This window comes from Mus pahari, chromosome 9, assembly GCF_900095145.1.
Source record: "Mus pahari chromosome 9, PAHARI_EIJ_v1.1, whole genome shotgun sequence".
Taxonomy (NCBI): domain Eukaryota; kingdom Metazoa; phylum Chordata; class Mammalia; order Rodentia; family Muridae; genus Mus; species Mus pahari.
Window position 1 is genome coordinate 45,027,099 of NC_034598.1, and position 20,992 is coordinate 45,048,090.

Consider the following 20,992-nt stretch of genomic DNA (forward strand, 5'->3'; position numbering starts at 1 on the left):
GAGAAGAGAGAGAAGAGAGAGAAGAGAGAGAGAAGAGAGAGAAGAGAGAGAAGAGAGAGAGAAGAGAGAGAAGAGAGAGAAGAGAGAGAAGAGGGAGAAAGTTCCTAGGATACCGCAGTCTGAAGAAACCCAAGCTGGTCTAGAGATGTCAGACAAGACATCCTTAGACCCCAGAGATATTGGGGACAGAAAGGTAGCCAATTAAATGGAACTTAGGAGGGATTTTCCCCCTCTCTCTGTCATCTTTTCCATGTGTAGCCCTGGCTGTCCTTGAATCCAGTTCTGTAGGCCAGGCTGACCTTGAACTCAGAAATCCACCTGCCTCTGCCTCCCAAGCGCCAAGATTAAAGGCATGCACTACTACACCTGACCTTGGAGGGATTTATATTTGCTTTGGTGCAAAGACTCACTATAAAGCCCTTGCCTGACGAACTTGCTGCATAGACCAGGCTAGCCTCCAAATTAAAGATCCACCTGCCTCTCTGTCTTCTCAGTCCTGGGCCTAAAGACCACTAAAGTCCCCGTTAAGAAAGATTTCTGAATGTCCTCTCTCCGCTCCCCTCGCCTCCCCCCCCCCCGCATTGCACAATTGAAGAAACAGAAGCTCAAATGCCTAAATGCCTGGTTTCCCTTGTGCTTGAGGCCAGTGCAGACTGTGCGATTGTTCTGGGGACCTACTAATTGCCCCACTTCACCCCAAAAGAGGTTTTGAAATCTTTGTGTGTGTATGGGGATGAGCTTGAAAAACAGTCACATCTTTCTGAGGGTGCCAACAGAGTTGGGGGGCATATAGAGCCATGCTTCAGGGACTGGTGGTGGGTGGGGGCAGAAGGGGGGATGTACAGGGCAGAGAATCAAAGACGCTTATATGAGAACACAGAGAGAGAGAATGAGAAAGCCAGGACTAGCGGTCCTCCACCCCAATCCCTCTGGTTCTTCTCAGGGCAAACAGAATGGGGAGACCCGGTAAGCCAGCCTGGAGCTCCAGGGGGTTTGGCGGGTGCAGGCGGAGCGATGGGCGGGGGCGCTGACGTCAGACCCGGGCCGGGGCGCCGGCGGCGGCCGCCCCGCCACATCCTGGTGGCCGCTGCTCGCAGCAGCCGAAGCCGGGCGAGAGCACTGAATGAGCGGGACAGTAGCAGCCGCCGCCACCAGGAGCGTCGGCCAGTGCGTGGGGACCATGCTGCGGCCTTGAGCACACACGGAGGGGACGCCCAGGATGGAGTTGAGCTTGGAGAGCCTCGGGGGGCTGCACGGGGTGACACACGCGCAAGCCGGCGAGCTGCTGAGCCCGGGCCACGCGCGCTCCGCCGCGGCCCAACACCGAAGCCTAGTGGCATCGGGGCGCCCAGGCCTGGTGGCCGGCATGGCTAGCCTGCTGGACGGTGGTGGCGCCGGGGGCGGGGGCGCCGGGGGCGCGGGGGCTGCAGGGGCCGCGGGTGGTGGCCCTGACTTCCGTGGGGAGCTGGCTGGCCCCCTGCACCCGGCCATGGGTATGGCGTGTGAGGCCCCAGGTTTGGGTGGCACCTACACCACGCTCACACCCTTGCAGCACCTGCCGCCGCTGGCCGCCGTGGCCGACAAGTTCCACCAGCACGCGGTGGCCGGGGCGCACGGAGGCCATCCGCACGCTCACCCTCACCCGGCCACCGCGCCGCCACCGCCCCCTCCGCAGCGCCTGGCGGCCAGCGTGAGCGGCAGCTTCACCCTCATGCGCGACGAGCGGGCGGCGCTGGCCTCGGTGGGCCACCTCTACGGGCCTTATGGCAAGGAGCTGCCCACCATGGGGTCGCCACTGTCGCCGCTGCCCAGCGCGCTGCCCCCCGCTCTACACAGCGCCCCGCAGCCGCCGCCGCCGCCGCCACCGCTCGCCGCTTACGGGGCTCCGGGCCACCTGGCCGGGGACAAACTACTGCCACCTGCCGCCTTCGAGCCACACGCGGCGCTTCTGGGGCGCGCAGAGGACGCGCTGGCCCGAGGGCTGCCTGGAGGCGGCGGCGGCGCGGGAGGCGGCGGGGCGGCCGGCGGGGCGGCCGCGGGTTTGCTGGCTCCGCTGGGCGGGCTGGCTGCAGCCGGGGCGCACGGGCCTCACTCAGGCGGCGGTGGCCCCGGAGGGGGCGGTGGCGCTGGCGGCGGCAGCGGCGGCCCGGGAGCCGGCGCCGCAGCCGAAGAGATCAACACCAAAGAGGTGGCCCAGCGCATCACTGCCGAGCTGAAGCGCTACAGCATCCCGCAGGCCATCTTCGCGCAGCGCATCCTGTGCCGCTCGCAGGGCACGCTCTCCGACCTGCTGCGCAACCCGAAGCCCTGGAGCAAGCTCAAATCCGGCCGCGAGACCTTCCGCAGGATGTGGAAGTGGCTGCAGGAGCCGGAGTTCCAGCGCATGTCGGCGCTGCGCCTGGCAGGTAGGGACGAGGGCCCCTGAGGCTCGACCCTGGGGGACATGGTTGGCACAGGATGAGGGACCTGGCTAGTGCGTCCTGGCAGCCTCGAGGGGGGATCCTGTAGCCTCTGAGGCTGACCCAGGGTCTGCATCGCCGAGTGTCGCTAATAGAAAGAGGGCAAATACAATTATTGTCGCCGTCCCTGTTCTTTTAGGGACTGTGTAGAGTGTCGAGTGTCTTTGAGGCTGACATAGACATAGGGTGCTAAACTAAAACAGCCCTCGCGTGACTCTGTGTGCGCGCGTGTATGCGCGCCTGTGTAGCACGTTCCTTGGGTTCACGATCCCCCGCGATCAGAGGTGCCACTCCCCTCGTCCCCAAACATCCTGCAAGAGGGACCAACGGCGCCCTCTCTCCCCCCAGTCACAAAGCTCCAGATGCTGACTGGACTCAGCTAAGGCCTGGCCACCGCTCTGCCCCCAGCCCCAGCACCACCACCGAGCTCTCTTCCTATGCAGCTCAGCCTCTGCTGACGATCGATCTGCTAGTCCCCCATCCCTCCCCCCTCTGGCCGTTGGCAAAGGTCATTTGAGATTGGGGGAGGGGCGGCCCTTGGGACCCTGGGCTCAGTGGCATCCACCAGAGGCCTTCACACACACACACACCCCCGTGGTGGCCCCCAGGGCCTCACTCCCTCCTGTTTTCCTGTTCCCCTTTCTACTTCTCTCTACGGGGACAAATTGCTGTCCCTCTCTTCGAGCTGCCTCTCCGGTTCCCAGTCCAGCCTCTCTTTATTCTTTTCTTCCCTCGCGCCTTGCCTGAGTCTCTCCCACACACAGAGGCATATAAGCCAGTCCCTGGGGGATCCGTTGTCTCCTCCTTTGGTCTAACCTGTCCCCTCCCACCCGAGCGAGGAATGTGGGGGTGTGCCACGGACCCTACATCCTCCTTGTTTGGGAAGGGGGTGTCAGGAGGCCGGTGGTCTGGGCAGAGCGGGTTTTTCTATGGCGTGGTGGGGAGGGGGCTGTGCACCCCGTTCCAGGGACAATAGCGGTTTCCAGAGCCTCATCGATCCCTCTGCCTACAAACACAGAGAGGGGCGGGGCAGCGGGACTCAAGAGAGGCGCCCCTAAGGCAGGAACTGAGAACTGGCTTGACTGTACCCCCAGACCACACTACAAGCCTGTGTGGGGTGCAGAGAAGCTGAGGGCCCTGGGCGTAGCGGGGTAGATAGACATGGGCTTGGTTGGAGCCTGTGCTACCTGCTCTGTGGATTCTAAGCCTGCTGTGCAGGCTGGCACACACACAGTCCCACCTCAGTTTCCCCTTCCTCTAGAGTCTTTAGTGGGATAATTCAGTGATGAGATGCGCCCTGTCTTTGGGTTTTCTGTGCCATGCATTCCTGGGGGGACAGGTGGCACTGGAAGACATTAGGATAAACACACACAGGTTTATCTGAAGAGCCCTGTTGCTAGTGAGGGAGACAAGGACACCTGTCCCAGAACACAGCCCCTGTCCTGTCCTGTCCTGTCCTGTCCATGGCTCTCCTTGGGGAGCATGGCCAGGGATCCACTGTCTCCCAGGGGGTCAGGTGCTTTGTGGATTCTAAGACCAAGACCTCCCCTCCTGGAATACAACCATTGTGTACCCCAAACCTGTGCCACTCGCCTGTCACTTGCACGAGTGATGTTCCAATTGCTCTCCTGTGGACACAAACGGCAGGCACACCACAGAACTGCTGGACAACACATGGGCCCAGGGTCCCAGATTCTGCAAGGCCACCAGCCCTCCATGTCCCACTTGAAGCAATAGGTTAGCCATTCCAAAAGGAGCCATGGCCAGACTGGCTCCTTGTCTTGCGCAGCTCTGGTGACCAGCATCTCTCCCTGAGACTGTGTCACAGGATGACTGTGTCACTTCTAAAAGTGTGGCCACCTCAGGGGAGCACGGGGGGGGGGGGATGAGATACCTGGCCTGTTCTGTTCCAGATCAGCCTCCTGGGAGTCCAGGTTGTCACACTGTGACCCAGCGCTCCAAGTCCCTTCTCTGTCTTCATCTTCAGACTCCACTGGAGTCAGAAGTGGCAGCCGGGGTCATTAGGCTCGAGTCAGGCCTTTAGTTCTGGTCCCCCGCACAAATGAAAAGCAGTTAAGTGGCGGTAAATTGTGACATTTAGAGGGTACTAGGGCGGCCAGGCGAGACTCTTCAACATCCTGTGCCTGTGACAGCTGAAGGTGCCAAACCTCGAGCCTGGAGCCGAGCGCTGCCTCTCACTCCCTTATCCCCGACCCACTGGGGACAAAATTGGACCTTGGTTTCTATGAACTCAGGAGGGAAACTATCCACCCAAGCAAGTCACAACCTCACTGGGAAGACATTGTCCCCAGTGACACCAACCCTAGAATGCCCTACAAGACAAAGCCAGTGAGAGAAAGGGAGAAGGTGGGGAGATGACAGACAGACAGACAGACAGATGGATGGGAGGGAGAGAGGAATGGTGTGGGAGGGATGTGAGTTGGAGAGACAGGAGAGAAAGGCAAGGGTGGAGGGACAGAGAGAGGGAGAGAAACCAGAGCAGAATGAAGCAAAAAGAAAGGCTGGACACAAAGAAAGGGAGGGGGCCATGGAGAAACCAGAAGGTGGCTGAAGCCAGGCTGGCCCCTCCTGGTCCCTGAGCCCCAGTAAAACACAGCCCCCTTCTCCTTCCTTTGAGGACCCCTGAGAATAAGTCCTTTCTTTGTTGTGCCCAAGAAACACAGCAAAGAGCAGCAGAGTACCAGCCCTACCTCAATGTGTGTTGTCCTCCGCATGCCTCAGTTTCCCTAAATGTAAAACATGCATTGTGTGTGTGTAGGGAGTAGTCATTGAAGACCCCAGCTCTCCCAGGCACTTTTTCCACCATGCGAGAGGGGGGACGTATTTGCATCTGCTCCCACACCACCCCAGAATCTCCTCTCTGAGCTGTGTGCCCCACCACCACCACCACACACCCCAGTGACAGTCACAAACTGTGATTATGGGAGCGGAGCTGGGGGAGGGGTGGCTCCTGGCGGGTGGGGCGGTCGATGAATTCGAATTACCGTCTGTGATTCATCACCGTGCGCCCAGGTCGATAGCTTCGGCCGACTTCAAATATTGTTTAAATTGCAACTCTGGACTAAAAAAAAATCTTCTTTTTTGTAACTGATCAGAAAAATATACAAATATAATGAAATATTCAAAGGAGACAGGAATTCACGCACACACTACACACCATTTAGATACACCACAAACCACATACATATACACACACTGTACACACACACATACCACATCATACATTTAACAGACACACCAGACACCACACACATATACACACACTGTACACATACGCACACACACCATATACCACACACTATACACACCGCACACCACACACCACACATCTAACAGATACACCACACGCCACACACTGTACACACATGTACATTATACCATACACCATACATACACACTATACATTTTACACACACTGCACACCATAAACAACATACATGCACCATGCATATACACCACACACACATACACACACACACACACACACACACACACACACACACACACACACACGGAAAGGTCTAGGAGCTGTGGACTGCTTGGTCTCCTCACAAGGAAACTGCACTTGGGGACAATGCAGATACAGAGGCAGCAGGCCAGAGCACTGGACAGGAAACAGACATAGTGTGTGTGACCACAGGTCCTTCAGACCCTCCTCCCTGTTTCTTCTCCTGTGAGTCCTGGAGAAACTGGAGAGGTGCATAGCTGTTGGCCCCTTGTTATTTTATTTTATGTTTTATTTGGCTTTTTGAGACAAGTTTTCTCTGTGTAGCCCTGGCTGTCCTGGAACTCCCTCTATAGACCAGGCTGGCCTCGAACTCAGAGCTCCATCTTCTCTGCCTCCTACACCACCACCTCCCAGTTTAAACTCTTCCCCTTCCATCTGAGGCTGTGAACACATCCTGGAGTCCCTTGATCTGTCATGGAGGCCAGGCTGAAGGTTCGGGGATGACTGCTGTGCACCAGAGTCACTGTAGGATGCTGGGCTGGAACCCAGGGCCAAAGGCAGGCCAGGCCAGCACTGTCCCCATGCAAGTACAGACCTGCCTCTCATTCTCAAAGAGCTGGAGTCTTCATGGAAACCTCTAATAGACCCCCCAACACACACAAAAGGCTAAAGCTCCCCACACACCCCAGAAAGTAGAGTCTGTTCCCAAAGGCCTTATTTAGACCCGGGACTCCCCTTGCTCCATTCTTAACTGAGTCTCAGTTTCCTAATCTGAGAAATGGACAGTGTTGCATAAGCCCCTCAGAGTGTGGCAGGGGCTCCTGAAAAGGAATTGGGAGAGTGGCACAAGCCCACGTGGGTCAAAGGTGGAAATACTCTAGGTCATCACAGAAAATACCCAGTGGCCATCTCCCCAGGGCTATGAGTGGTGTGTAAGGCCTTTGTGAACCATTTGCAGGGGCATGCTGGAATCCCTACAAGGAGCCCCTTATCCTTGAGCACAGGACCTGGTCAAGATAATGGGTCCACTAGCCTGCCAATCCCGGAAGATTTCAATGGAGAGCCTCCTGCACGCTAAGAAACTGTCCAGCCCCTGACCATGCTCCCAGCATGGGGGATTCTAGGTGGGGCTCTACCCTGACCATGCCCACAGCCTTCATGGGGAGGGGTGGGGAGGGTGGGGAGGGATTCTAGCCCAGGCTCTAGGACATTGCAGAAACAAGGAGGTATAGATCCAGGACATCAGTGCACCTTAAGGAAAGACAGGACACTTTCCAGTGCAGTAGCTGGTACGGTGTAAGCCCATTCCCCACTTCACAGCAGCCACACAGCCCAGGCTCTGGGCCTCATCAGGTTACAGTGTCCTGGACACTGGTGAGCTGCTCTCTCTCTCTCTCTCTCTCTCTCTCTCTCTCTCTCTCTCTCTCTCTCTCTCTCTCTCTCTCTCTCTCTCCCTCCTCAGTGGAGAAGGAAGCAAGCTTTGTACATTTGACTCCATAGGACGCTGTGACTTCAATTCCTGGCAAACTGTCCCGCCCACCCCCACCCCGAGCTGGAGTCAGAGGGAAGTCAAGTTCACGCCTTGCCCTAAATCCAGTCGCCACTTCCTATGACCACTCCAGAGTCTGGTAGACAGGAGCAGGCGGCAGGTCTGTTTCTTCTGCTTGGAGAGAGGCTGAGGCTGAGCTCTGGTCCTTCCTTCTAAAAACCCCTCGAGGTGGGTTTGATATGTTGGGGAAAGGCACAGGCTGCAAAGCCTGGGGGCTTGAGTTTTTAATCCCTGGGGACGTACATGGTGGAAGGAGAGCTTCCATTCTGATCTCTGAAGGTGTGCTATCCCCCCACCTACATCCATACAAACACAGAATATAATGTAATTTTAGCCAGACAGTGGTGGTGCACGCCTTTAATCCCAGCACTCGGGAGGCAGAGACAGGTAGATATCTGAGTTTAGGGCCAGCCTGGTCTACAGAGCAAGTTCCAGGACAGCCAGGGCTACACAGAGAAACACTGCCTCAAAAAAAACAAACCAAAAGAAAAAGAAGAGTAATTAAAAAAAAAAAACACAAAAAAACTAAGCCTCTTTCAACTAAATTCCTAGCCTGAACGAAGGCACTCCCCAGCTGTAGATTCCCTATCAACTATCACCATTCCAGGCTGAAATACAACCCACACCCATCACTGCCCTGCTGCTTCTAGCTGGGGGGGGGGGGGACTCTTCACGGCCACTATGGGGACTCTGAGCTCCCCTGACAGAGCCCCTAAGATGCAGAAGGCAGCTTCCTGGGACAGCCTTTGGTCTACGGTCTCCTCAGCCCTCCTGCGTGCATGGGGGGGACTTGGGCTGGAGGAGCAGGTAAGGAACAGCAGCCTGGAGGCCTGGCAGTTCCCGCGGCTGGGGGAAGGACTCGAGACCGCCCCCGTGCTCTCTTTGTGTTAGCCTGTGAACAGCCTGGCTTTAACCAGGAGAGTTCAAGCTGGTTTGAATCAAGTTTTTAATTAAAAATAGACGGTGATCAATACCCTAGGCAGTGCTGGAGGGGGAGGGTAGAGGCTGGGACCAGAGCGGGCGTGGCTGGGAGGTCCGTGTGACCCTCCGGCAGCTCAAGACACCTATGGCCTCAGTTTCCCCTAGGCGGATTAATTCCGACCGTCCTTCCTCCGGGACAGTGGGCACAGGTGGGGACAGTTGAGATACTTGAATTATTGTCACATTGAAAAAGTACACAGAGAAACAGGATCTGGACTTGTGCTCTTACTGCGCCTGCCTGGGTCCCCTGGACGTCCCAGGGAAAGCGGCCCGCCTGAGGACGCAGTCCCTGCTGTTGGCGGGCACCTCCGACCTTGTCACCAATCCCACACTTAGCGCTGGGGAACTGCAGAGGACCTGCCTCGGCCCAGATCCCCGGACGTGCGACAAACACCACCCCGCGGCTCTGGGCAGGCCACAAGCTTTGGGCGGGATGGATCCCTGGAATCCTAGAAGATCGGTTGGTGCACCGCCTCGAAAGAGAGCTTGCAGGGTCCCTGTTGCCGGGAGGAGGTGCAGCCTCCCGCCCCGTCCCTCCCTCCGCGCTGCCTTTTCGCTTTCTCCTCTCTCTTCTGGCCTCAGAAATCTTGCAAAAATAATTCTGTATTAGCGTTTTGTTTTGTTTTTGAGATAGGGTCTCATGTCGCCCACACTAGTCGCAGTCGCCTTCAGTGTAGCTGAAGATGACATTAAACTCGAAATCCTCTTGCCCACACCACAATATTCATTATTTTTAATTTTGGATTTTTAAAAAAGATTTATTTATTATATGTAAGTACACCGTAGCTGTCTTTTTTTTTTAAAGATTTATTTATTTATTATATGTAAGTACACTGTAGCTGTCTTCAGACACTCCAGAAGAGGGAGCCATATCTTGTTAGGGATGGTTGTGAGCCACCATGTGGTTGCTGGGATTTGAACTCNGGACCTTCGGAAGAGCAGTCGGGTGCTCTTACCCGCTGAGCCATCTCATCAGCCCTAATTTTGGATTTTTTGAGACAGGATTTTTTTTTCTCTGTGTAGCCCTGACTGTCTTGGTACTCGCTCTGTAGACCAAGCTGGCCTCAAACTCTGAGATCTGCCTGCCTCTGCCTCCCCAGCGCACTGAGATTAAAGGCATGTACGCAGCCCTCCCTAAACACGACCTCGTTAGTTATATTTTTTATTCTCTCACTTGCTCGGGCTCCGCTGGGAACCTATGAGTTACTCGGCAATAAAGAGCTCTAGTCGTTTGCCGGGCGGCCTACCAGTCCGCACTCACCGCACAGCGGTCTCCACACTGTTGGTCTCCAGCCTGTCCTAGGTCAGGTGATTTGGGAACTGTGGTCCGCTGGAGAGACAGGACGCACTTCCGGGGACAGAGCCCAGGGCTGAGAGCCCTTATCAGTGGATTAATTCACAAACGATTGAAGCACTCCCTCGCTCCCTCGCTGGCCTGCCTTGGCTGGGCCGGCCTCTGGTTTTCAGGCACCTGGTTCCTTTCCAGCCATCTTTTCCTAATTCTTCTTCCAACTGCCACCTTGCCCTTTGCAAATGACTTATTAAACATCGACGCTCAGCCTCGCGTGGTGGCACACGCCTGTCATCCCAGCACTTGGGGGACCGAGACGGAAGAATTGCCAAGAGTTTGGGTTAGCTTGGGCTACAGCAGCGAGAACTTAAATCAAAAGAGAGAAGAGTCGGAGGGGATCCTGTTGAGGACATTCCATTAGGGTTCCGGTCATCCTCAGCTGGTCATCCTTAACTATGTAATAACTTCGAGACAACCTGCACTTCATGAGTCTCAAAGTTTGTGTGGGGTGTGCTATTTGTTAACTCCATTTACCCCCATGGAGGATTGACCAGTGAGAGGTCTCCTTGACTGAAAGCCCAGGTGGGAACGGCCCCTGGCTGCCCCCATGTCCCCACCTTGTGACTCTCTAACTCCCAGGTGCCCCTCCTCTGCACTGAGCAGGCCAGGTGTGTGTGGACGGTTCCAGATAGGCTTGGAAAATGAAGCCATTAAAGTCCTCTGTGGGAGGGAGGGAGGGAGAGGGGAGTGGAGGGGGGAGGGAGGGAGGGGGGCCATTCTGACACCTGGCGCTGACTCAGGTGCTCAAGGGCGACTCTGGGCAGAGTGGGGAGGGGAAGAAGGAATTGGTTTGGGAATCTGTGGGGAAGGGTCCCCACTGAGGTATCCATTAGCTCTCAACCTCACCCGGACCTCCCACCCACAGGAACCACCTTCCTGAATGTCTTGGGGACTTGTGACCCTGGCAGAGTCACAGAGCCAGAGAGGCTCCTCTCGGGAGCATCTTGGGGGAAATTCAGCCTGGCTGGGTTGAGTCACCATGATGGGGAGAGATTGTTGGTTCCAACATAGGCCCCCACCCTGCAGCTCGTGGCGGGGCAGGACTTGTCGCCACGGTAACCAGCCATCATCCCAGCCGGAGACCAGGCTGGTATTGAATTGTGGGCTGCGGGAGTGAGAGTGAGGAGGGGGGACGGGCGCCGCCATTGCTCAGCACACACCAGGCTTAGTAGAAGGGGAGGGAGGGAGGTGGGCAGGAGTGATGGGGGAGGGGGCAGGGGCTGTGGGGTGCTGTCTGGGTGGGGTGGAGCTGGGGAGGGACAGCTAGATACCTTTCTATGCTTGTCTTGATTTCTTTCCTTTTCTTTTATTTTTTATAAAAATTTTATTATTTTATGTTTGTGAGTACAATGTAGCTGTCTTCAGACACACCAGAAGAGGGCATCGGATCCCATTACAGATGGTTGTGAGCCACTATGTGGTTGCTGGGAATTGAACTCAGGACCTCTGGAAGAGCAGCCAGTGTTCTTAAAGCTGCTGAGCCATCTCTCCAACTTTCCCTTTAATTAAAAAAAAATTTTTTTTTGAGACAGGGTCTCTCATAGCTCAGGCTGGCCTCCAATTCCCTATGTAGTCAAGGATGGACCATGAACTGATTCTTTTGTCTCACTGACATGTGCTACCTCGCCTATTTATTTAATGCTGGAAATGAAACCCAAGGCCAAATGCATATTGGGCAAACATTCTACCCACTGAGCTACAAGCGCCCTACCCACTGAACTACAAGCCCTCTGTCCACTGAGCTACAAGTACTCTGTCCACTGATCTACAAGCACTCTGTCCACTGAGCTACAAGCACTCTGTCCACTGAACTACAAGCCCTCTGTCCACTGAGCTACAAGCACTCTACCTACTGAGCTATAAGCACTCTGTCCACTGAGCTATAAGCACTCTGTCCACTGAGCTACAAGCACCCTGCCCACTGAGTCCCAGCCCTAGGATCATTTCTTATAGGGATGGAGCCAAGGCTTTGCAGGAAGTAAAGTGAAGGGCTTCCTAGGTTCGAGGCCAGTGCAGCTGGGCTTCAGGTGTAGGAGTTATCTGTTCACAGTTGCTCCATCCGTCTCCTAGAGGGGACGGTCCCTGCAAGCTGACCTGTGTGAGACTCCCCTAACCAGCTCTTGCGACCACAGGAGAGATGAGACCCAGACCTCAACTTTTTTCACACACACCTCATCCCCGCGAAGCTGGGGAGCCCCCGTATCTTTTTCAATTCATTAAGTATTTTTCTGCCACCTCCCAGCAATGGAGAAAAAGGGAGTTCCACCCCAGAACAGTTGCAAATAGGCCTTAGCCTGAGGTGGTCTGTGGACCCTAGTAACTCTAGATAAACCAAGAAACGGGCCACGCAGGTTCCCCGAGTGCAAAACCCGGGATCTAAACAGATTACACCATAAACTCAGGGTTTTTGCCTCCAGCTGCCGTGCCTTTGCAGGATATAACCCAATAGACCGGGAGCGCCTGCCCTCTTCTGGACACAATGTGAATTTCAAGACGATGGGGCGAAGCTGGTGGGCGGCAGGAACTCGGGCGCTCACACTACACACACACACACACACACACACACACACACACACACACACACACACGTGTATGTAAAATTTAAACCCCAGGGCGTGATGACACCTATGTGTCGTCTCAGCCCTGGGAAGGCAGGAACAGGAGACCCTGGGGGTCCACCACCAGTCTAACCAAACCCACAAGCTCCACGGTGAGGGGCAGGAGAGAAGGCCCTGTGGCCTGAGTTCAGTTCCCTGCCACGTGGGGGATTACAACCCAGCTCCAGATCCAGCAACACTGGAGCTCCACAGGCAACTCTTTGCCCACGCCCCAGCGCAGACACAGCTACACACAAATTTTTAAATAAAAAAAATTAATCTTTTTTTTTTTTTAAGTTGTCAAGCCATGATGGTGCTCACCATTAATTCTAACACGTGGGAGCAGCAACCAGCCTGGTCTACACAGTGAGTTCCAGGGCAGCCAGGGCCACACAATGAGACCCTGGTTTCCAAAAAAAGCCGGGGTAGCCACAGATCAGGACAGAGGGGTGGTGAATGAGGCTTGTGCACTGAACACTGTGTGTCTTGGTTTTACTGGTGACAGGACTGTAGACTCACCCCAGCCCCTAGAACAAGAGGACCACGACCCCAGCCCCTCAGCTGCCAAGACACCTGTGTGAGGCAGCTCTGACCCCACAGATGATGGGGCCCTGGAGGTGGCCCTGGGAGCCCAGGCTAGAGGGGGTAGAGTCCAGGGTGGGGACTGTGCTATGTTTAATAGTGATTTGAGGACAGCACGGTTAATGGTGTGGATGGGAGAGAAGAAAGCAAGAGAGCAAGCCAAAATGGCAGCAGAAGTGAGGGGGGGTGGGGGTGGCAGGCAGTGAACAGTTGGCAGTCTGGGTGGCAATGGGGGAAGGGAGGGTGGGATTGAGAGAGAAGGACAGTGGAAGGTGGAGGAGGAGACAGGAGGAAAACAAAGGAGGAGATGGAGGGGGGATGGAGGGGAATGAAGGCTATGGAGGAGGAGGGAGATGGAGATGGAGGAGGAGATGAGGAGGAGGTGGAGTAGGAGATGGAGGAGGAGATGGAGGTGAAGACAAGAGGGCAGATGCACCGTGCATGGCAGTGCTTAGGAGGGGGGAGTTTGAAAGAGATGGCGGAGATGATCATTGGAGGTGAGAGAGAACTCAGCCTAGACTGAGACTGAGGCCACCTCTCAGATGGAGATCCACCCACACCTTTAGTCAGCCCTGGCCCTGGTGAAGAGTCTGTGGCTGGCCTGATGCTCCCTGTACCCAGCCCCAGGCTCAGTTTCCTCTGCACTGAAATGGAGAGAGCTTGGCTTGAGTTGACTTAGAGGCTGACAGCTGCTAAGGGTCCCTGTAGCCTCATCTTGCAGAGTCCTTCTCTTGGACAGCCGGAAGTGGGGGATCAGGTAAACCACGGGTTCAGACAGCAGTCCAGCCTGGAGCCAGGGCTCTGTGTCACTACATGGAAGACAGGGAGCAGGCAGTGGTTTTATGAACCATCCACAAAAAAGGGACTCTTTGTTTCTTTCCAGATGTATTCTGTGGCTGTCCTCTCCCCTACCCTGGTTTGGGGTTCCCCTTTAGAGACTCCAAGAAGATCCACCCAGGTTTGGCCCGTCAACTGTTTGTCTCTGACTGGCCCTCTCTAGACAAATGATTTACTGTCTCTGTGTGAATAAAAGGAATATTTTATCATAAGGACAGAATAACAGATCCATAGAAAGCTCTTGACATGAAAATCTTGTGTGTTTTGAGAATCTGTATTTCTGTCCCTTTCTAACAGTCTAGTAGTAGGTTGCTAAGTGGTGCCATAGGTAGAGGGGTGGACAGGTGGATGGATGGATGGATGGATGGGTGGGTGGGTGGGTGGATGGATGGATGGATGGATAGGTGGATGGGTAGATGGATGGATGGACAGATGGATGGATGGACGGACGGACAGACGGGTGGGTTGGTGGATGGATAGATGGATGGATGGATGGATGGATGGATGGATGGATGGATGGATGGATGGATAGGTGGATGGGTGGGTGGATGGATGGATGGATGAATGGGTGGATGGATGGATGGATAGGTGGATGGGTGGGTGGACAGATAGATGGATATGTGGGTGGGTGGGTGGATGGATGGATGGGTGGATGGGTGGTTGGATGGGTGGGAGGGTGGATGGATGGATGGATGGATAGGTGGATGGGTGGGTGGACAGATGGATGGATATGTGGGTGGGTGGGTGGATGGATGGATGGGTGGATGGGTGGTTGGATGGGTGGGAGGGTGGATGGATGGATGGATGGACAGATGGATGGATGGATGGATAGGTGAATGGGTAGATGGATGGATGGATGGACAGATGGATGGACGGACGGGTGGGTGGGTGGATGGATAGATGGATGGACGGATGGACGGACGGACGGACGGATGGATGGATGGATGGATGGATGGATGGATGGATGGATGGATAGGTGGATGGGTGGGTAGACAGATGGATGGATGGATATGTGGGTGGGTGGATGGATGGATGGATAGATAGATGGATGGACAGATGGGTGGGTGGGTGGATGGACAGACAGATGGATGGATGGACGGACGGACGGGTGGGTGGGTGGATGGATGGATACGTGGGTGGATGGATGGATGGATGGATAGGTGGATGGATGGATGGATGGGTGAGTGGGTGAGTGGGTGAGTGGGTGCGTGGGTGGATGGATAGACAGGTAGATGGGTGACTTACCCAGGATGAGTATCTGGTGCCACCTCTTGAAAAGCCTCAGGGAAGAGCATCTTCCTTTGTTTCTGTTAGTGTCCAGCCACCAACTCATCCTGACTTTGTACTCTGAAGACAGCATGGAGCACCGTCTACCTGCCAGCCTTTGCCAAATATAGGTGCATATTTATCAGGATGGAAGCCAGGATCTCACCATGCAGCTTGGCTGGGCAACAGTCAGTTTTCATTGTTCGCTTGAGGCAACCAAGGACCACTGGGGAATGGCGTTTCAGTGAGGGACCATGGCGTAGGTGACTGTGCACCTGTCTGTGAGGGATCACCTTCGTACTCTGTTATCGTCTGAGTTGGGATCTCTCTATTATGCAGCCCTGGCTATCCTAGAACTCGATCTGAAGACTGGGCTGGTCAACTTAAAGGGATCCACCTGCTTCTGCCTCCCGAATGCTGGGATTAAAGTCATGCACCACCATGACTGGTCAAGAAGAAGACTGGTACATTGTCCCTGGATTTGGGTCCTGAACTGTGTGAATAGAGAAGGCATGGGAGGGGGCTGTGTAGACAGGTCAGTGGTTAGGGACAGCCACAGCACCCAGCGCCACCGGTGTCTCCAGCTCTGGGGGGATCTGCCTTCCCCTTCTGGCCTGAGCAAGTACTGCACATACACACGCAAGACACTGCCCCACTCTCAACTAAAAATAAAACTAAAATGTAAAAAAAAAGACTGGGGGAAGGTCAGCTGAGTTCAAGCAAGCGTGCAAGCTGGGTGGTCATGAACCCTTTCCTCCCATCTCTTTCCATCTCAGTATTTTATTCCAGTAACCGAAACGGGTCCCACTGCTGCCTGTGCCTCAGCTCCCAGTGCGTGTGTTCATGCGTGCACGGGTGACATCAGAGGTCCTGGATTCCCCTCACACTATTTGTTTGAAGATTTGTTTAGTTTGACTTTATGCATTTGAATGTCTGTGCACCACATGGCAACCTCAGAGGTCAGAGAGGACGTGGGATCCCCTTGAAGCTTGACTCACAGATGACTGTGAGGCCCCTGGTGGGTGCTGGGAACAAACCTGGATCCTGTGTGCTCACAGACAGTGCTGTAGCCACTGAGTGATCCACCTTTTTTTTTTTTTTTTTTTTTGAGTAGAGTCTCTCAGGAGACCTGTGTCTCACCGATTGGGGCCAGGCAAGGTTGTCCAGGAGCTCTCGGGATCTGTCTGTCTCCCAGTCCTCAGCGCTAGGATTTCCGAAGCTCACCTCACCACGAGCAGACTCTCGTGGGTTTGGAGGATTTGAACTCAGGCCCTCCTGCTTATCTGAGGACTTTACTCACAGAGCTTTCTCCCAGCCTTTGTGTCATCCTTCATCTCCAAACCCCACCCAGCCCCCAGCCAGCTTGCCCATCTGCTGAGAGATCAACCTTTTGCTCGAAGCAGCATGGGATGCTCATGGTTTGGCCATGCTTGTGGGTGCAGCCACGTAGACAGTAAGGATTCCATTTCTTCTTTTGTGCGACTCTGCAGATCCTTAAGTCACTGAGCAATTTCACTGCCCAAGCGGGAGGCAAAACCAACTCATTGAGACTTGTGTAAGGGAGGCATTCATGAGGCAGCAGGCTCTCAGGACTTCCCCTGGAGCTTTCCATTCCAGGCTGAGACCTCAGCAGTTCCAGAGGGAACCCTCTCCTACAAAGCAACTTCCAGGCTCTCTTCTGCTCTGGCATTGTTCACTTACCTAAGCTTACTGTGAGCCCAGCAGGCCCTGCAGGGGGGTGGGAGGAGAGAGAGAGACAGAGAGAGACACAGAGACAGAGACAGAGAGAGACAAGACACACAGAGAGAGAGACAGAGACAGAGATTTAAACAGGCTCTCTATGCAGCCCTGGCTGTCCTGGAACTTGCTATGTATACCAGGCTGTGATTGAACTCACAGAGATGCCCCTGTCTCTGTGCTAGAATGAACGCTGTGACCACTACACATCATTCCACTGTACCTTCATCCCAGTTCTGTGCTTAATATCAAGAGAGTTGGCAGAATATTCTGGTAGAAAATACATTTTCCTTGTCTCTTTCTTTCATTCGTTCATTTTTTTTATTTATTTATTTATTTATTTATTTATTTATTTATTTATTTATTTATTTATTTAGTGTGAGTACACTGAAGCTGTCTTCAGACACCAGGAGAGGGCATCACACCCCATTACAGATGGTTGTGAGCCACCATGTGATTGCTGGGAATTGAACTCAGGACCTCTGGAAGAGCAGCCAGTGTTTTTTTACCTCTGAGTCATCTCTCCAGCCCCTCCTGTTTCTTTTTATTTTCTTTCTTTCTCTCTTTCTTTCTCTCTTTCTCTCTTTCTTTCTTTCTTTCTTTCTTTCTTTCTTTCTTTCTTTAGATGTATATATTATTATAAATAAGTACACTGTAACTGTCTTTTTATCTTTTTTTTCTTTTTTTTGGTTTTTTTGAGACAGGGTTTCTCTGTATAGTACTGGGATTAAAGGCGTGTGCCACCATGCCCGGCTGTAGCTGTCTTCAGACACACCAGAAGAGGGCATCAGATCTCATTACCGGTGTTTGTGAGCCACCATGTGTTTGCTGGGATTTAAACTCAGGACCTTTGGAAGAGCAGTCAGTGCTCTTACCCACTGAATCATCCCTCTAGCCCCGTTTCTTTCTTTCTTTTTCTTTTTTGGTTTTTCGAGACAGGGTTTCTCTGTATAGCCCTGACTGTCCTGGAACTCACTTTGTAGACCAGGCTGACCTCGAACTCAGAAATCTGCCTGCCTCTGTCCCCCAAGTGCTGGGATTAAAGGCGTGCGCCACCACGCCCGGCTCTTTTTTTTTTTTTTTAAATTAATTAATCAATTTGGTTTTGTTTGTTTGCTTAAGCAGCAACTCTGGCTGTCCTGGAACTCGCTCTGTAGACCAGGAATTCAGATCCCCCTGCCTCTGCCTCCCAAGTGCTGGCACTAGAGACGTGCACCACCACCACCTGGCGACTTTACTTTGGATTCCGTGTATGAGTGTGTCTCTGTACATACCAGTGCCCACAAAGGCTCGAAGAGGGCACAGAGTCCTGTGAGCTGCAGCTACACCTTAGCTACTCAGTGTTGTTCTGGGACCTGGACGTTGGTCCCTTGCACCAGCAGCAAATGATCTTAAGTACTGAGCCACCTCCAGCCCTGTCTGTCCTTGGAATTTTTGTTTTCTGGTTTCTGACCCCCTGAAAGCCTCTCTGGTTCTGGATCTTTCCCATGGCATCTGCCTTTCCTTTTTGGAAGCTTTAGGAAATTTGTATTTATTCTCAGGGTTCTGAAACGTCACAAAGATGTGTCTGCCCATTTCCATTCATCCACATGAAACCCATGTGCTTCAGTCCTGATTCTTCCTTCCTTCCCTATCACTGTGATAAAATACTTCAATAAAAGTCAACTCAGGGGAACAAGGGTTTGCTTGGCTAATAGTTCTGGGTTCATTGCTCTGGGGAAGTGAAGGTTTTAGCAGCTGGGGGAGATGCTCACACTATGTCTAAAGTCAGAAGAGACAGTGAAAACATGCATGCTAGGGCACTCACTCCAAGGATACCAGCCTAGAAAACATTGCCACCCACAGAAGGCAGGATCCCAGCCTAGGGAATGCTGCCACCCACAGTAGGCAGGACCCCAGCTTAGAGAATGCTGCCATCCACAGTGGGCATGTTTTCCCACTTCAATGAAAATCATCAAGTAATTCCCCTGCAAACAAACACAGACACTGGTCTCCTGGGTGATTCTACCTTTTGTCAGGCTGACAATTATCTTTAACCATCATACCTATGTATTTACATTTTTTTATTTGTTGTTGTTGCTGTGTGTATGCATGATGCATATGTGTGTGTGCACATGCCATGGTGCACTTATGGAATTCAAAGGTCAATGCTGTTTTTTTTTTTTTTTTTTTTCTTTTTTTGAGACAGGGTTTTCCTGGCTCAAAACTCTGACTGTTGCTGAGTGGTGGTGGTGCACACCTTTAATCCCAGCACTTGGGAGGCAGAGGCAGTCGGATTTCTGAGTTCAAGGCCAGCCTGGTCTACAAAGTGAGTCCAGGACAGCCAGGGCTACACAGAGAAACCCTGTCTCGAAACAAAACAAAACAAAACAAAACAAAACAGAACAGAACAAAATAAAAACCTTGGCTGTCCTGTAACTCACTCTGTAGACCAGGCTGACCTTGAACTCAGAGATGCTCCTGCCTCTGCCTCCTGAGTGCTGGGATCAAAGATGTGTTATGTGCCACCGCTGCTCGCCCAAGGGACAATGTTTTAGAGTTGATTCTCTCCTTCTACCTTCATGCAAATTCCAGAGATTGAACTCAGGTCACTGAGTGAGGGTGGCAAGCTGCTACCCTCTGAATTGTGTTACAAACTGTCATTCTCTCTGCTTTATCCGGTCATCTTTGTATCGGTTTTGAGTTGTATCTAGACCAGATAATAAACATTCTAACTCCAATTTGTAGACCCTCTACCCTCTAGCCATACCCCCAACTACTCCCTCCCTGGGAGATTTAAGGCAGGGGGAAGGGCTCACAACAGACAAAGGCTGTGAACTGAGGTGGACAGGTCCCCAGGGAGGTCCAGGGCTGGGCCAACAGGCAGTCAGGGCTCTTTACTGCTTGAGATAGAACCCAGGGCCTACAGTCAGCCACAGTCTTCATCAGACCAGTCACACCTGAGTCCCATCTTGTCCTCAACAGATGGGACTACAGCATGTCAGGTAGGATATGCGCACAACACCTACACCCATAGTTCTGGGGAAGGGGCCTGTTTTGGGGTTGGAGTCAGGAGCCCTTGCTGAAGAGGCTGGCCAGGGAGGAGGGGAGGATTAGCTTAGGAAGCTGAGGACCGCTCCCCTCTGGAGGCTCTGCTGCAGTCAGTGAAGGCTCTGACTTGTGTTATCCAGCTGCCCCTTGCTTTGTCTGTGCCCACACTGTGTGACTCCATGTCTTCCCCATACCTCTCTAGCTTGTCCTGTCCTCCACTTTTGACAGTCTCTGCCTGCCTCTCTCCTAGTGGTCCAGTTTACACTGATTCCCGGACCTCTGCTCCCTGACCCTGACTCTGCCTGGCCTCCTCCCCTCCCCTTCCTTCCCTAATGCTTTATCCCGGGGCATCCCATCCTTGTGTCTCCAGTCTGTCCTCTTCCTCCCCCACATCCCTTTGTCCCTGCTCCTTCCCCTTGACCACGTTTCCTCAATCCTGGTCAGTGTTCTGCCTCTCCTCATGTGTCTGTGTCTGCCCCCCCCACACACACCCATAGTGTCCTCTCTCCCCTCTGTCCCCTTCCCAGCCTGCAAGCGTAAAGAGCAGGATCAGCAGAAGGAGAGGGCTCTGCAGCCGAAGAAGCAACGCCTCGTGTTCACGGACCTGCAGCGCCGCACGCTGATTGCCATCTTCAAGGAGAACAAGCGGCCGTCCAAGGAGATGCAAGCTACCATCTCGCAGCAGCTCGGCCTGGAACTCAACACTGTCAGCAACTTCTTCATGAACGCCCGTCGCCGCTGCATGAACCGCTGGGCTGAGGAGCCGGGTGCCGCTCCTGGCACCGGCACAGCCACCGCCACCTTCTCCAAGGCCTGAGCCTTCCACGCACACACGCTAGCCCTGGGGAGCGAGGGGCCGTCCCTGACCCAGCCAAAGCAAGCCCTACCCCCACCCCCAGGGGACAGGGACCCCCTAGCCCCCTCCCGCTCAATTTTGGACTCCAAAGGGACCCTGAGGGTAGAGTGGGTCAAGAATCAAGCACATCTTACAAACAAAACCCGGGTATTTAAAAATGATTTTAATAGAGAACCCTTCTTTCCAGGTTCCAGACCTCCTCAAAAGCGGGAGGCAGACATCTGCCTGTCTTCCCCCACTTCCTCCTCCAGGCCAGGTCTCTGTCTCCTTGTCCCCTC

General features: G+C 53.8%; 1 protein-coding gene across 1 annotated transcript; it reads left to right on the plus strand.

Moving 5' to 3' along the window:
- The first annotated feature begins 1,165 nt into the window (after positions 1–1,165).
- Positions 1,166–20,675, plus strand: Onecut3 (one cut homeobox 3). Its single transcript, XM_021205639.1, has 2 exons — positions 1,166–2,405; positions 20,386–20,675. The coding sequence occupies exons 1-2, from the start codon at positions 1,220–1,222 to the stop codon at positions 20,673–20,675; spliced, it is 1,476 nt and encodes a 491-aa protein (XP_021061298.1). The 5' UTR covers positions 1,166–1,219.
- Positions 20,676–20,992: the final 317 nt, after the last annotated feature.

Excerpts from the sequence above, each read along its gene's own strand:
- Onecut3 (XM_021205639.1), top strand. The coding sequence starts at position 1,220 with ATGGAGTTGAGCTTGGAGAGCCTCGGGGGGCTGCACGGGGTGACACAC. Across the intron at positions 2,406-20,385 it reads GTCGGCGCTGCGCCTGGCAG|CCTGCAAGCGTAAAGAGCAG; the intron begins GTAGGGACGAGG and ends TCCCCTTCCCAG.